At 38.4% G+C, this 16,798-nt stretch overlaps 2 protein-coding genes across 2 annotated transcripts in view; one reads left to right on the forward strand and one right to left on the reverse strand.

Moving 5' to 3' along the window:
* Nucleotides 1-16,798, reverse strand: part of LOC120902807 (glycine receptor subunit alpha-2) — a 60,202-nt gene that overhangs the window by 41,003 nt on the left and 2,401 nt on the right. Inside the window, exons 2-3 of the mRNA XM_040311814.1 lie at nucleotides 8,144-8,306; nucleotides 7,394-7,687 (exon numbers count right to left, since the gene is read on the reverse strand). The gene's annotated coding sequence lies outside the window, so the exon portion shown is untranslated. The remainder of the gene's footprint in view (nucleotides 1-7,393; nucleotides 7,688-8,143; nucleotides 8,307-16,798) is intronic.
* Nucleotides 10,063-15,395, forward strand: LOC120902809 (elongation of very long chain fatty acids protein 4-like). Its single transcript, XM_040311819.1, has 5 exons — nucleotides 10,063-10,755; nucleotides 12,557-12,785; nucleotides 12,867-13,029; nucleotides 13,953-14,124; nucleotides 14,817-15,395. Exons 2-5 carry the CDS (start codon nucleotides 12,601-12,603, stop codon nucleotides 15,155-15,157), a joined length of 861 nt encoding a protein of 286 aa, XP_040167753.1. The 5' UTR covers nucleotides 10,063-10,755; nucleotides 12,557-12,600; the 3' UTR covers nucleotides 15,158-15,395.

The raw sequence follows: 16,798 nt of genomic DNA on the forward strand, positions 1-16,798 counted from the left end.
GAAATAACTCAAGTCTGTGAGCAAGTTATAATCTTTAACACGAATCACGAGCCTTCTTCTCTTTTCTAACCTTTACGAGAACAGCCCTAAACATCCCTAAATGGTCATTAGTCATTCTTCATCAGAAAACAATTTGTTTTATTTAAAGTGTCATGCTGTCATTAACACGCCAATAACTGCCAAAGTCGCGCGAATTAGTGGCTAATTTCTTTACAGATCTTTTGTTTAGATGTACAGCTTTGACGTGGTATGCATGAAACTACAGTATTTTACAGTGTTTCAATTTGGCACGATATCTAAGATACCTTATTTATAAAATTGTGTGGAAGTAGAGCACGTTATTTTCAGAAACCAAGAATTTTTGTTTAGAATAGATTAAACCCTTTCCAAAACATATTCCTTTTTATAATTTGATTGTTTTTTTAGTGAATGTTACATTGGTTTAAAGAAGGTAAGTTGTTATGATGAAATTTTTCAAGGCCTAAGACTCTAGGAGTCTCTATCGTAATAATTAATACGACAAGGGAACTGAAATATGGTGTATTTCTTAGTTTGGTACAGTAAATTTCAATGCTTTCTTTGGATTAAAGAAATATGATAATTAAATTTTGCACTTTAATCCCGGCAGCTACCCACAGTGCACCGATTTCTTATTTAATGTTTAATGTTTAAGTTTATTAGTCGAAGGGTTAAAAAGCCCTCTCGAGTCATATGTTATTATTGTTGTTGTTGTATCTTTTATAGAATATTTGAACCTCGTCGGGTTTTTTACCTCTTCCTCAGTTTGTTTGCTTTAATCTGCTTGTCATTCTTCATCGTTTGCCTTATTGATATATGCGGCCATGCCGGTCTTTAAACAGGTTTTATATTTACTATGGAAAGAGATAGTTAAGCCTTATTATGTCGAGACAGTGCGAATGCATTTATCAAAAAGTCCACCAAATTCTTCGTTTGCTCTCTTACTCTCTGATTTACTTACTTATCTAAATGAATTGTGTCCATAGTAGCGTTTAAACCATATGCAAACCTTGGTGTTCATAGATTCACGGTAAGGGATTTTATTTATTTTTTTAACTATTCATGGTTTATTTAAAATTTAATTTTTTATCTCTTGTTTTATTCACTTCAAAACAAATATATACAACGTGTATTCTATTATCAATCGCTCGATTTTATTTGATACTAACGTCCCGATAACCTATTCAATGTACGTTTCGGCACCTACAAGGCTGGATGGGATCATTCCTCCTCCGGAGCATCCTCTCGTAACCACCGAAGCGAATATGCTAGATCTTTATAGGCTTTCTAGGGTAATTAAACCTCATCACTGAATAGTAATACCTTGCTACCGAGGAACGGTGCCGATGGGACACGATTGAATCTGGCCTTGTATGGGTCGGCAAGTTTATCGAATATTTGATAAAATGTATAATTTCAGTAACTACTAACCCTAACCCTAACCCTAACGAAATAAAGATATCAATTACTTCAACAATTATTGAAAATTGTTAAGTAAACTGTAAAATAAGCCATATCTTATGTGGTATTCATTCTATGTGGTTCAATCAGGCTGCTTATGTTTGTCACATCTTTAATAAATTTTAATCAGATGCTAAACTCTTGATCTCGATCGCTTGTCATGTGCAATTGAATCAAGATTTTGGCCCAGATAGGACGCCTAAAAACATACTCGAACAAACAATTCCCATAATTATACGAAAACGATTTCGAATCAACTCGCAGCATCACACTGGAATAATGCAAGCAAACCTATCCGCTGGTAAAAGTACAAACACGGCTGACCCGATGACAAATGGGAATCAAAGCGTCGTGACTCGGCATCCATTTCGCGCCAACACTTGGTCGCCACTTTAGCACGTCAGCCGGCTTCACGCGTGCGTTTGGACGGCCGGTGCATTTGCATTATGGAATGCAAATTTGTTCTGCCACCGAAGAAAGTGACCCCGCGCTGGACCGATCTGTGCAATCTTGGCAGGAGAAAACAGAGCGAATTCCACTCGATTTCATGTAAGTGGTTGCTGAGTGTGGTAAAGGGTGTTGCTGGGACAACAAACAATTATTTGCATTTCACCCGCACGCATCCTGCCGTAGTTTAAGGTACGAAGAAAGCGTGGAATCGAAACGCAAATGCAACGAAATTAAATACGATTTGCATTTTTTATGTATACAGTAAGATTACAAATTAAATTTGTTAGTTTTTTAATATTATTTTCTGTAAGTAATAATTAATATAAATCTATAAGTTTGATGAATGAAGACTTCCTACTCCTGATGAACACCCTTTTGTGTTTTCACGTTTAGCTCTTCTCCAAACCCAAGCAGCAAAACGCTAATCTATAGTTTTAATTTATCCCCCATACTGAGTCGCCAGCAAACACCAACTCGTCGCTTTCCCTGTGGGAACAAATGACATCCACTTCCGGCGCGCGATGAGTTGGTGTCGATCAAAAGGCGTCAAAGGCCTTATTGAAGAGGGCTACACAAAAGAAAGGCAATAAAATCAACGCCCCACCGTAGAGAAATGCAACAATCCAGGAACAATCGTTTGCCCACTTGCAACGACCGTTCGTCAGGGAGTGTAGTCGGGACTTTGTTAGCTTCGCGTCGAGTTGACATTGCGCCGGGCTTTCCCATCTATGGATAAAGCGTTCGGCCACTACATCCGCAAGGAAAATCAATCACCGTATTGTACTAATGGATCTGTCCGAGTGCATCCGAAGCGTCCGCTAGGAAAGCTGCTCGAATGAGTGACGTCAGGCAGGTTGAAATCTGTGCAGGGTGTACAGGAAATCCCAAAGCAAGCATTAGTTTGTGGGAGAAATGTCTAATGATACAAAAGACAGGGCATGTGTTTCCTTTTATTATTATGTCAAAGTTTGTACATGCTTTTCCTTATCATGATTGGAGTTGCTATTTTGTTGGCATGCTTATTTGATGGTGATAGCACTCATTGTAAGTGTTGCATTTCATAATTGCAACAGTAAACAGATAAGCAAATAAAAAATAAGTAATAGAAGGATTATAGTTTAATATTGAATGGCTTTGATAACGAACTATCTACTTTTGAGCATTACAACTAAAATAAACCGAGAACAAACTTAACTAGTTTGTTAGATTATGGCACAAATGCCGACAAAACGCAGCATTATCCACCTGCACAACCGTTCCGATCTCGCCGTAATTACTTTGCATTTAACCTTTCGCACTTGATGCGCATTTTATTACTCCGATCGCAGCCCCACACACGCTCACTCTCGGTTGCACTTGAACTTCCGAACTTGCACTGCCCATTCCCGTGCCATAAGCCAAGCCACCACACCAACCAACTCACCACCATTCAACCCAAGCGTCCACTTAAGGAACAAATTATGCAAAGAGAGTGACCCAAACAGAAGGCATCATCATCGAAGATATTTCTTTTTGCCATACCCAGGCTGCAGCAAATGCACAAATGCATCCTGCATGGAATGCCTCGACCCACGCCCGTTAACCACCCATCAATCACTGGACATGGAGAAATACAAATCGCCGTCCGAGCCTTTCAGAGCCACCGGCTGCCTCGACCTCACGGACCGAACGGTTCAAGTGCAGCGGGGAAGGAGCGAATATTGATCGTGGCGCGTGTAGCCAAAGGAATTATTGCTCTATCGTAATGTGACACCCTGAAGGCATTTGTGGAATGTGTCGTCTGCGATGGGTTGCAGGCGGTGCAGGTAGAATCATTAATGCATCGTTAATTTATCATGGGGTAATTAAAATACATGCATTTTTTAATGCATGTTACTTGGTTATACCATTCATGGATTCAAAAAAATTTTAAAAATCCATTCCAATTATTTCCATTTATCAATGTTTTTTTTTATCATACATAAGGTGCAGGTACTCTGCCTTTCTGAATGCGAGCTTATATCTCTAATGATAACAAAAGCCACAAATGTTAATTTCCTCACTATTATGGTCAACATCATTGCAAAATCGAGCTTATGAGGAAGAGATATTTAGACATTTCCCTCCCAAACATCAGCCAACAGTTGTGGACCGTTGTGGAAGAAAATGAAAAGAAACAAAGTCTATTACACTCTCACAGCATAATCCTGCTTTAGAAAAACACACATGTTCATGTAACCTTAACATACTTTGTCCACGTGCAGTAGGCAAACCTTCGCTGAAAGCAATCTATTGCCACGTCTGTTGCTGAATGGTTGGATCAAAACGTCCCATTTTTTAGCTCACTTTTCCCGTCAAGTTCGTGGTTACCTACAGCCACTCGCAACCACATGTGTCGGGAAAAAGCTTTTTAACCATTTCCTATTTAGTTTCTTTTGGCTTTGTGCACGTAAACAATCAAATCAAATAAGGAAAGGAAAAACTGTACACAAAACAGTAGGTTTGTTGCTTCCCGCTCGTTGAAATTGTTTGTTACTTTTATACTACCCCACCTAACAACACATACACAACACTCGGAAGGTCGACCAGTGGGGAGCAGGATAATGAAAATTACCCTTATGCTTCGATTATCGTTTGTATCTATCATTCACGGAGGGCGTAATCTCAAAAAGCATCAAGCGTTAACCCCTTTTCTCACAATCCAATACCGCACTTGCATAATGCACTTGCAGAGTTGTATGTGTTGGCGTTTTTTAAGCTCTACAGCGTTATTACACCGCAGGAGATTGTGTGCCCATTTGAAGTTTCTTCGTGTGTTAAGCTTCTGCTTCGTCTCTTCTAATGGTATCTCCTGATGGCTTTGGCTGACAATAACCTTGTATGAAATAACTTCTAGTACAGCGTTCGTACCAAGAATCGCGTACGCATACCTTCATCAGGCGGGCGGTGATCGTTGATACCGGCAGTTGATGAAGGTATTTAGTGATCATTTGCCTGCTTCCTTCTCGGTCCTGCTCGAGCTATAATGATAGCGCACACACGGTAGAGTCCTTCAATTAAAACAATACGTACAGCACGTTATAAACAACGCGGTGCGACGGTACCGGTGGTTGCCGTGTAAGAAGTAGGCATGAAAATGACGTTTTTTTAACTTCATACTCAAAACCAGTTCTGCCAACGATGGCGAACTCTCACCGGCAACCGGTAGAACAAAAGCGTTAGTCAAACTGCTCAAGGCAGTCCCGATATCAATCAGAATCTCGTCAAACGATGCGGTGATGTTGATCATAGTGGTTATCCGTGGTGCTTTTTTGTAGAATCTATAGAAGCAACTTTATTTTGTAGTACAAATGAAGCAGTTTGAAAATGCTAAAACATGAAGTGTTCCAGTGCGATTGAGTTAATAAAATGTTCGTTCATTTTTCGAGTATTTATCCAAATTTGATATTGTTTTCTTTTTTTATTTTTCTTTTAGAATTGTTCTCAAAGTACATCGCCATCGCTAACATTTATTTATCCTTCATCCATGAGTCACTGTCTGCGTTTTATGTATCTTGTTAAACTATCAAAGGAAGATAAACTTGATGTTGTAAGACATTATAAAAATAGTTTACGACAAAACACAAATACTCTTTCTCTACTTCTTTAAGATCAATTCGCGGTTCAATAGTGAAATCCAGCTTGCTGAGCCTTCCAATACTAGTTCGCTATTATGATGTACAATCATAAACCTTCGTTTGAATATGAAGGCCTTTGTGTGGTGTCTTCCCGAATAGGATGTGTATACGATTCATAATTGCTTGCACTTAAGTTGCCAAAATTCAAAACAGTGAAGCGCATAAAAAAAACTGGTTGGTTTATATTTATTTTATAATACATATGTTAATGTATTATACTGTGTTATTGATGTATTGCAAACTGGACAATAATTAAAAAACATACGCTGGTAACCAATCATGGGAATTTGTTATAGCTTTCTACTGTAATTATAGTTATTGATTTGGCTTAAAATCAATGAGGTTTTAATTGGAGTTCATGTATGTTCTAGTAAAACATTAAAGGATGATGAAGTAATAGATATAAGTGACATAAATAAGGTCACCTGTAGGACTTCATATGTAAACCAATTTTCTACATTTTTGCTAAAGCAAAATTACAAATTTGCGCAGTTCCGTACTAGCTATTTTACAGTAATTTATATTCACATACTTCTTTGAAATGTAACTGTTTGCGGTTTGTCTGCCAGTATGTAATCTGCCACCTTCACAACAGATCGCCATGTTCTCACGTCACTGCTAACGATAATCTGTTATTTACGGTGCGTGGAGAAACTTTGCAAACTCAACTTGTGCCCACATGTTTAACCTCGCCACACCCTGGACAGGATGGCAGTATATAACGGTCAAAGTGCAGTGCGATCAAGTGAAACGATACACCGGAACCTGTCGACGAATTGTTTGATGTGCAAGATTTATCGGATCTGCCCATCCAGGAACTACTTTCTTCCTGTGGTCAACGGATACGGGGCAGTACAATAAATGATAAACTTTTGCTTAAAAAAGAATTTTATGACAAATTTAATGTTAATTTTAGAGAATGTTTTCTTCTTTATATGCTAATAACAAACTACTGCATTTTCAAACGATATAATCGATTAAAATATTTCATTCGAAAAAAAAATATCGACGAAATTATCCAAAAACATAAAATTCAAAGAGAAATGAAATAAAACAGAGAAAAAGGTGAACTTGAATGCACACAAAAAAGCAAAACAATACGTCAGTGAAGATGACCCACTCCGCATACCACATGGTCGAGAAATCCGTCTTCGGTACGCATCGTCCACAATGGCAAAGAAGTGGCAGGAAGAATGCACGATTTCTTTTGCCCTCTGACACCGGTTTCTGCTAATGATGCGGCGAAGTGGAGATAAAAAGCATGACGAGTTTCACCTTCTTTAACACACACACACGTATTCCTTTTGTAGCATCCTTTCGCAGTGATGTGCGAGCCGCGGATGAAGCGCGTGGCGAGGCGTAAACTGTGAAATTTTCACTTTCAATCTGAGGAGTTCCAATATGCAATGCGTATGATACGATACGAACAGGACGAATAGGAAGTACTAACTAAAAAACAAATGTTAATTCTTCACAGAGTTCGCGAGCAATTTCAGCATGTTATTGAATTAATTCTCAAGAAGATTGTATAACAATTAAAATTAAATGGGAATAAAAGAACAAAACGAATAGGTGTTTAAAAAAGGATGTTACATAGTTATTTCTATGTTAAATTAGTACAAAAATAATATTTATATAAGAAAATTGAGTTAGTTAGTTAATTAATTAGTAAGTTCAAATTGCATAAAAACAAAAAGTTTGTACCTTGATTTTAAATGAACTTTTTTTAAGTTTTTAATTGCTATACGTAAATAACATAAACCGATGGGAATATCATGGCAAAACAATCAAAATCTTCACTCACTTACCGTGTTAACCGAAAATTGATCATGTCAATGCGCATCCGGATTGCGTGCGTAGATTCTTCGACGTAAATTTTCGCCCGATCAATTACTCACACCCATTATCGGCGTATGGCATGCAGATCGGCAATGTCCTGCGCCGTTTCGGTGTTTCATTTTCTATAAATGATTTAATTTTGTGCGAGACATCCTCAATCATACTTGCGCAGAGCATGGGCACGTAGCTGGAAGGGCTCACAGCCGGGCGCAAGATCATGAACTTTCTTTTTTCACCGTTTTCTTTATCTCGTTGACGTCTTTCTGCAACGTGAGAAAAGATGATTAAGCGGAGGGAAATTTTCGAGTTTGCTACTCGCTCCCAAAAGCCATGGTTGCAAGGTATGTCGAAGATTTGGTTTTGCGATAACTTTTCGCCAATAGTCTAAAACAACAATTTAACATGCAGTGTAACTTTAGATGAATATAGTCTACTTGTACAAGATAATTTTAATAGTTCATAAAATAAAAGAAAGGCAACGAGATTTGATAATTAGTATTAATTTTGTTTGGAATAATACGCAGCATTTAACAAACCAATGCAAGGTCGTTTTACTTCTGGTGTACACTATAAAACAGGTTACGATCGTGGATGTAAACGGCCCCGGCATTGATTATAGGGATGCTGGCATTATCTTCCGTGTCTAATCTCCATCTAGGTCAATCTAACGCTAACTGCAAAGTGCAAAGGGCACGCCTCGTGCGGTCAGTTGTCCTTACCGTAGAAGGGACAAGAAGGTCTCACTGGCCTGGCCGGTGGGTGGCCCCTTAATTAAGGGGATTTTTTATTCGCGATAGAATGCGGACGCGCTTAATTTGCCACCAGAACCGGTTTTGCAAGGAGTTCTTAGGAATTCTTTCCAGCCAGTTGTGTAATTCTCGTCTAGGAAGAAAGTGAACAGGTAGTTAATGTATATTAATAATTTCTTCGTTTTTATTTTGTATTAAAATTGTTTTTTCATTGTTCCTAGTTAATAACGACTTATCACATTGACAGGCTATCTAAATTGAAATGACATAATTGAACCACGCAATCTGATAGTTAATCTCTTTCTGCGGTACGATAACTATCCATGATTTGAAGCACGAAATACGAATACGAACCTAAAAAGCCAGTGCGCGTCTGATGTGTGTACGTAGTTTCAAAAGTTTCGTTTTTCTATGACTTCGTTTTTTTGTTAATTCAATACGAGAATAATACACGGTAAAAGCACGAATCAAAAAACGAATCATCAATTCATCAATTTTGATGAAACATTTTATTCTATTTCATATTTACTTTTAAATTATTCAAATTATCTGAGCGATACAGACTTAGCGTGCCTTTTCGGCCAATATACAAGTATAGAAATCGTCGTTATTCGGCTCATTGAATTTATGTTAAATTTTCCTTTTGTCACTTTCATTGGAACGATTGGAACGATTAGAAATGCCAAATACATAAAGATGCATTAATTGAATAACCAAACAGCAAGCAAAGAACGACTCAGACGGCTCACAACACTTAACTTTTGACCTGCACTTTATATGCGTTTAGATTTCTTTTTATCTTGTACTCGTTTGCCCAACCTTCCAGTTAGAATCGTATTTTTCGCGTCGTTCTTATTGCAAACAACCCCGAGACAGTAATTAATCTGCAAAAAACGCTCCGAGGTAATGAATTAATTTTAACAAAATTAAATCAGCTCGTATTAAATGAAACACATACAACTAACACAAGGTATGATATAAATTGTGTGAAAAGAATAGCGAAATAGCGTTTGGAAATGTAAATCATTTAATTAAATATTTTTATTTACTCTCTTCGGTTATCTAGCAAGAATGTGTTACCATACGTATGTTATCTATTATGCAACAAATCGTCAACCTTGTTTAACGCTCTTGTAAAGTACCTTGTACTAATTTATATGTTAATCTACTGCTGGCAGTCGATGTTGAAAGATTGTTGCAACTATTCACTTTCCTTTGCCATCACTCTTCGAGGATGGTTTGTTAAATGTCACTTTGCAAGAAATGGTGTATTTATCACTCACAATCGCACACTTCGAGCGATCTACTATTACTGTAGCTAGGGCGATTGTTCAACAAAGTTGTTTGGTGTTAGGTTTTGCCCTCTCGAGCACCCCAAGCTGAGAATTGTTGTTTGAGCATTGTCTTTACATTTGCCAAAGCTTAGCACATCATGCAGAGAGCAAACTTGAGCCTTTTGCTTTTACTTTAATTTCACCAAAGAACATATTTGTTCGATAGAAACTGGCAAACGTAAACCGTGTGCGAATCGATCCACCCAATCAGTTGCATCCCCTGGCCAACAATTAACTGTTTTATGAGCCTCGATCGTCACACGCACCGTTGCTCCCTTCATCCCCGACAAAGCTTAATTCACTTTTGCCATCTCTCTTACACACCAGACACCAACAACGCGCAAAACAAGTGTCGTATGGCGTGTGTTTGTGTATGGTGTGTGGGTCACGACACTTCCAGCACAGGTCCCCCCCATTCGCAACAACCGCCAAGGGAGTCGACGCGCGCATGGAGCGCCGTACATGCAGAAACGAGAGGTGCGCTTAAAAGCGCAAAAATAATAATGCATTGATCAGGGAAAATCGTGGCCCGTTCGCGCTTTCCTGTCCACACGCTGGCTAACGGTGGCGTCATTGTTTCTACGCACGCCGAACCGTGCACCACGCGAGTGGCAGGTCACCATCGTTTGTACCGAGATACGGGCGTTAAAGTGTATCGAAGCGAAGTTGTACATTTTGTGGAGGAACTGAGCGTACGCCTAGAGCTGTTTCCCAGTCAACTGGAAGGATACTGTGTGTGATTGACATCCCTTGCGAGGAATAAATACATCCCCATTGGAGTGTGTGAAGAGTGTGTTTGCAGGGAGTTTTGTGTGACGCGTATGTGAACGCTGAGTGACAAAACACTGTTACAAAATTAGAATCGTTTCCTGCACAACGTTCTATTCACTTCAAAACGAAAAAACTTTCTTTAAAAACTTTCCTGTACATCACAACACAACAACATCGGCCAGTGTCATTGGAATATTGGTTTTAGCACGCTTGCTTGTGACCAGCTAAAATCCCTCGATCGCAGCAAAAACCTACCTGTGTCACCCATGACAGAGGCATTAAAAGACAAAATAAAAGTTTAAGTTAAATAGCTGAATTCCGGGACTACCACCGAAGGCACCGGCGCAATAGTAGTCGTCGTGGCATTGGCCGACGTTGACGAACTTCTGCTGACCGTTTGCTTCCATATTACGTTTTGAGCGGCAACTGTTGGTTCCGGTAAAGAAGCGAACGATTTCGATCGTTGCTGTGATCAATGTGAGTAGTTTGAATTTAAATCATTCTAATTTATGTTCATAGAGTTTGAGATCCTTGTAATTATGACCTCCGTGTATTAATTGTGTTGGGTTAATATGTTATTTAAAAAAATAAGGAGGGAAACAATAATATTTATAGTGTTTATGCTGCCACTATAAAATTATCCAGCCCAGTTAGCAAACATTTAAAGTGTATAATTTTAAAGCATAATACTCATAAACCAGCTGTATACTTTCATTCTGAATAAAAAATATCACTAAACTATCTTAATTTGAGCGATTCAATAGAAATATATTTTTATACTTTATCGTGCTTTTGCCAGTTTTATAAATGCATTTGTGCATTAAATTATAGAAAATTTTAAAATCATTGATTAATGTGTAAAATATGAATAATTTGCAAGCAAACAATGTTAAACGTAATGCTTGTAAGAGGAATGAATGAAGGAGGAAATATTTTAATGAATGTGTTGTAACATTGTAATTGTTCACATACAACAATGTGTTATTTAAGAATGTGAAAATTGTTGAATCCGATAGTATATTGGAAAACGCAGCCGCTACAGGAGGCTACGCTAAATGAGGCTTGTTTTCGAAACTGTCTGCTAGTAGAAAGGATTCAGACTCTTACAGGTCAAAGTGAAAAAAATAAAACGTTATGAAGATAATATTTCACAAAATACCCATCAAAATATATAAAAATATGTAAACATTTGTTTTATTAAGTTATTGCTATTTCTTTCCCGTGCCATCCTCACTCACTTCCGCATCGATGTTCTCTGAGACCGCTACGAAGGTCATCCGTTTATGTTTTGGAGGAAGTGCAGACGAATACAACATTCTATTGCAATGGGCCTATCATAATGACGTCTCCTCATCCTAGTATCGGCATCACAAATAATATACTATATTCTACCCTTATTTATATTTATTTAAACAAGGTAGATAAACTACTTTGCGAATACACGAACAAACGTTAAACCCGAACAGCAACGGGCGCCTTTGTAGCGGTCTAAGAAAACATCGATGGTAAAATGGGAGGTGGGAGGAAAAAAATATCAGTTTATGTTTACATTCCTTAACTATGTATGTAACAATGGCAAACATTTGCGTTCTGCTAAAAATCGTTGCTAAGGGTTTTGAGTCGCTTTTGTCTGATCGGATCAGTTTTGAATCGTTATTGGCTAAATTGGTAAGACTGTCATGACAAATTAAAAATATATTTGAAAATTCTTTTTATATGTTTTGGATTCTATTTTCAAAATACAAAAGAAAAATACTTTGTTTGTATTTTTATATATTTTTTAAATTTCAATTATCCTCATCACACCCATAAAACCTTAAAACAGTAATAAAACCAAATCGCATATTAAAGATGGTTAAAATGTATATCTGTAAAACCATCTTAAAATGTGTTACTTGTATTTTTTCACGGTTTTAAATGCTTTGATTACCCTTTTGATTAAGTTGCTTTATGTTATGCTACTTATATAAATTAGTTTTTTCGTAATAAGTTCGTGGTCCGTTTTAAAACTATGTAATGATGGTTTTGAACATACGAAAACAAATACAAAAAGAAGTGAAATAGTATTTTGTACACATTGTAGATTTACTGTTTTTTATATCTCTTCCGGATTTTCCGTAAATCGAGAAAACGATAGTCGTTGCACGGTAGTTATGAAATTACGGTAAATAACGATAGTCGTTGCACGGTAGCAATTGTAATGATAGCTTTGCTGTTTCCTAAATACATTTCATTCATCTTATTTTAATCTTTTATATATTTTTCTTCATTTACATAGATTTCTTATCAAAAGCCCTGCGACGAAACATCCTTAACACCACCATGACCTCGACCAACATAAGCGAGAGCATTCCGTTCTACGACGTGTTCGGTTACTACGAATGGACGTTAACGCTAGCAGATCCCCGCACGAAAGGATGGCCGATGGTAGACTCCCCGATTCCCACGCTGACCGGCGTCTTAATATACCTGTTCATCGTATGGATTGGTCCAAAATTAATGCACGAGTAAGAGCGTCAACTTCAGCGCCTCTTCCAAGTCCTTCAACTAACATCTTTTTCCCATCTCCATTGTACCTTACCAATCAGCCGAAAACCGTTCGATCTCACCACCTTCCTGGTGCCTTACAATTTGGCCATGGCCCTGCTGAATCTCTACATCTGCCTGCAGCTTTTTATCGGCTCCACCATGCGTCGGTACAGCTACATCTGTGAACCGTGCCGGCAGAGTTTTCATCCAGCGGAGCTTCGTGTAAGTAAACCAGAGCCCGACTACCCCATATGTTAAGGACTTGTTTCCCCCCAAAAGGCCAAGTGCCGAGTGTGTGTATCCGGTATTTTATTGTACCGAATTATCGTGACTTCTTGCCGATACCGTATAAGGTCATTGCAATGACCATGGACATGGAACCACAGGGCATCAGTTATCAAAGGCAACGATCAAGTGCTGTGGATCATGCCGGCAAATTACATCCTCCGTAAACTGTCTCTCGCGATTGACTGCGCAAAGCGAAAGCTCTTAATTATGGTTCCTGTTTTTCGCCCCAAATTCGTCCCCGTCTGACCCCGTGCAAGATCTGCGAAACAAGTGAATGATTTATCAATGCACCGCCCCAAAAAAACCCAAAAACTCGACCCTTTTGACACACATTTACGAAGCTTTCTGGTCGATGTTTTCTTTTGATTTATTTGATCATGTTTCTGACCGGGGCACGAGCATAACAGGTCGGTCAATATTTTGGAGTTTACGCGCTCTTGAACCGGATTACTGCACTCGTTTTCTTCTAAAACAAATATTCTTTACTCGATTTCACCTATAACGACACCTTCCCTTGAGTGCCTTGAACATGGATGAACTTTAAACCCCCATTCGACTAGTGAAATCAAACTGGGAAGATTTCACTTTCGTTGGTGAACCACAGCACGTGAGTTTGCGGTTTCCGACTGCAACGTTTCATATCCTGATGGATCGCGCTCATGCTGGCACGATTCGATCAGCTGGTCGAGTGCATCGGTTTCTCTTTCGCAGGCCTTGTTTTCATCTTTCCGTCGGTCCATTATTCATGTTCAGTTTGCTATCATGTCGGTTGGGAATTTATTTATTTATTGCTCCCCTCTGGTTGGGTTTGCTTAAACTGTTTAATTTTCCTTTGTGCGTCGCTTCTTCCACCGCAGATTGTGGATGCCGTCTGGTGGTACTATTTCTCCAAGGTGCTCGAGTTCTCCGACACTTTCTTCTTCATTCTGCGTAAGAAGGACAATCAGCTGACTTTCCTGCACGTTTACCACCACAGTACGATGTTCTCCTTCTGGTGGATCGGTGTGAAATGGGTTCCGAGCGGAAGCAGTAAGTATAAGATGTTTGATTTAAATAGTTATACTTAGAACCAGCGCATTTAATTGTGGTGAGCACTAATCGAAAACATAGACAGACAATAATTTGAAGCCTTCGAATATCGTTTCCTGTTCGAACACTCAATTAAGCGTTTGTTCAAAAGTTATAAAAATTAAAGTTTAAAATTAAATTAAGTTATAAAATTAAAATTACTTCTACAGTTTCGACTGCCCTTCATTCTTTCTTCTATATCCCAGCATTATACTTTAATAGGATCGAAACATGGGTCGAAAAATGCAACTCCACCGACACGCACAAATGATTCGTTCATTAATATTCGAAAAGGAACAGATGAAAGAAAGGAAGCAAAGAACGGTCAAAATCGATTGAAAATTAATGTGCAAACTACCAAGAGTCATTTGTTAAAAAAATATCTTTTTAATACCTACTTTACAGCTACCTTGCAAGTGTCCCTTGGACATCATTTTTACTAAAATGTAATGTCTGACACATCATTGATATGCAAACTCTCTCCCATTATGGCTACCAAAATCGCAGTCAAAATTTTCTCCGGTATTATATTTTATGGTTCGATTTATTGAACTTATAATAAACCATAATTATAATGCACCAATTGAGCGGGGACAATGGTGATGATCTCAGAATAATCGTTTTCTTTTTCATTTTTTCCATCCCACTTTCAGCGTTCCTTCCGGCAATGGTCAACTCTTTCATACACGTGCTAATGTATACGTACTACGGTCTGGCTGCGGTAGGACCGCACATGAACAAATACCTCTGGTGGAAGAAATACCTGACAATCCTTCAGCTGATTCAGTTCACCGTGGCCATGATGCTCGGCATCAATGGAATCATTACGGGATGCGAGTTTCCGCTCTGGATGCATTACACACTGATCGGCTACATGATCTCGTTCATCCTGCTGTTCGGTAACTTTTACGCACAAGCCTACATGCAGGGCAAGCCGATCCAGCAGTTCGAAATTAACTGCATCGATATGGGGGCTATTAAGAAGTCGGAGTAAGACAGGTAGCCTGCTTCGGTGCGTTCCCTGTCTCTGTATCATATAGCTCATATCCATACTGTTCCAGTTTTTTAAACGGTTTTGCTGCTGCGTTTGTACATTTTTTGCTCGTAATGTATCTTTCGTGAAAAGGGTGTATTTTTATCTCTAATGCTTTCCGTTTCTGCTCAAATTGAACTACTATTGTTGTTAGGAAATAAAGTAAAAAACGATATAGTATTAATGTAATGAATCGTAAGCGCACGTTTTATTTTATTTTTATAAAATAAATGGTGTAAATAATCCGAAAATCATAGTCATAACAATCATCCAAGATAAAGAATTTGCAGTTTGCAAATTGAGAACAAGAGTATTGCAGAGAGTAAAGAAGGGTCAGTTTTAGTTGTTATAAAGTATCGCACAAAGTTGTTTTAGTTATAGTTTAACAGTTTTATAACACCTCTAAAAGATTTATTTCAAATTTCTCTTAAGATTCGATGGATGCTAATTACAATTATTTTTCTACGGTCACTTATCCTGCCGTAATGCATATTTCACTGAAAGCCAAGCCCACTAGTTGTACAGGCAGACAGGCAGGCAGACAGAAAAATAAGCTTAATTCAATTTTATATGTTTAAAAATGTGATCCTTTCAACAAAATTGATGATTCTCCCGAAGCATAGATTGACGCCAGATGTTTAAATACAATTTATTAAAAAATATGCAATTTAAGGTTCAACGTAAAGTGATATTGAGAGGCTTGCGAATTACAAGACACATTATTTTTTTTTTGTTAATTTTACGAACATAAATAAAGCCGAGAGCCTCAAATGCCTTTGAAATGCATGTAAATGCAAATGCAAAAAAAAATTTAAAATCCAAAAATGGGGCCCTTTCCGCTTTCGTAGGCTGCATTATCAGCCTGTCAGATGTTTGCATTGCATAGCAGTTTTCGAGCAGCTATCAAAGTGAGTATAATGCACAGGTGGGCTTGTCCCAAGGTATATGAATTTAGAAGGCTGATTTTTATCCCTTCTGTTTCTGAAGGAAGATTTGAATGGTGTTTTGTGTATTCGTCAAGCCTCCAGACAGCTGGTTTGAACAAAAGCTTTCACCCATCCTGTCAAAAAGCGATATTCAAATTTGGTTATAAAAAAACATGCTATGATACCACCTTGTTCCGGGCCCGACGGCCAAGCCGACCGCGAAGGTTTCGGTCGTTCTGGAGCGCTTGATAACCGTCTGCTGCCACGGAACAGAACGTCCCGGGCAAAAGGGTTTCGGGAGCGTCAACTCTATTTCACCAAACTAATTTCAGTATTGGCCTACCAGGCTAGTTACCTCTTTTCCAAATTAAATTGGGAGGTCTATGCCGTGGAAGCGCCGCTACTGATTTCGTAAAGCGCCGTCGAGAAGGCAATCGTATTCGCCCTGGTTTCACCCGGGAGAATCTTAACACCAAATAGAGAAACGCACTCTTGAAATGCTGGTGTAAGACTAATTTATTATAACTATTTCCTCCTTTTATACTCTAAATTACAAGCTATCATAGCCTACTAAGAACAAAATATAAATTATTTAATTATAAATTCAAACAGCCACCTTTGATGTGGTCGCTGCGCAACACACCTGGACTACATACACTTTGATTCTGGATTCCAT

The sequence above is a fragment of the Anopheles arabiensis genome, chromosome 3 (genome assembly GCF_016920715.1).
Source record: "Anopheles arabiensis isolate DONGOLA chromosome 3, AaraD3, whole genome shotgun sequence".
Lineage (NCBI taxonomy): Eukaryota > Metazoa > Arthropoda > Insecta > Diptera > Culicidae > Anopheles > Anopheles arabiensis.

Bases quoted from the DNA above. Each gene is read 5' to 3' on its own strand.
- LOC120902809 (XM_040311819.1), top strand. From the start codon at position 12,601: ATGACCTCGACCAACATAAGCGAGAGCATTCCGTTCTACGACGTGTTC. The intron at 13,030-13,952 runs GTAAGTAAACCA...CTTCCACCGCAG, and splicing joins TTCATCCAGCGGAGCTTCGT to ATTGTGGATGCCGTCTGGTG. The intron at 14,125-14,816 runs GTAAGTATAAGA...TCCCACTTTCAG, and splicing joins ATGGGTTCCGAGCGGAAGCA to CGTTCCTTCCGGCAATGGTC.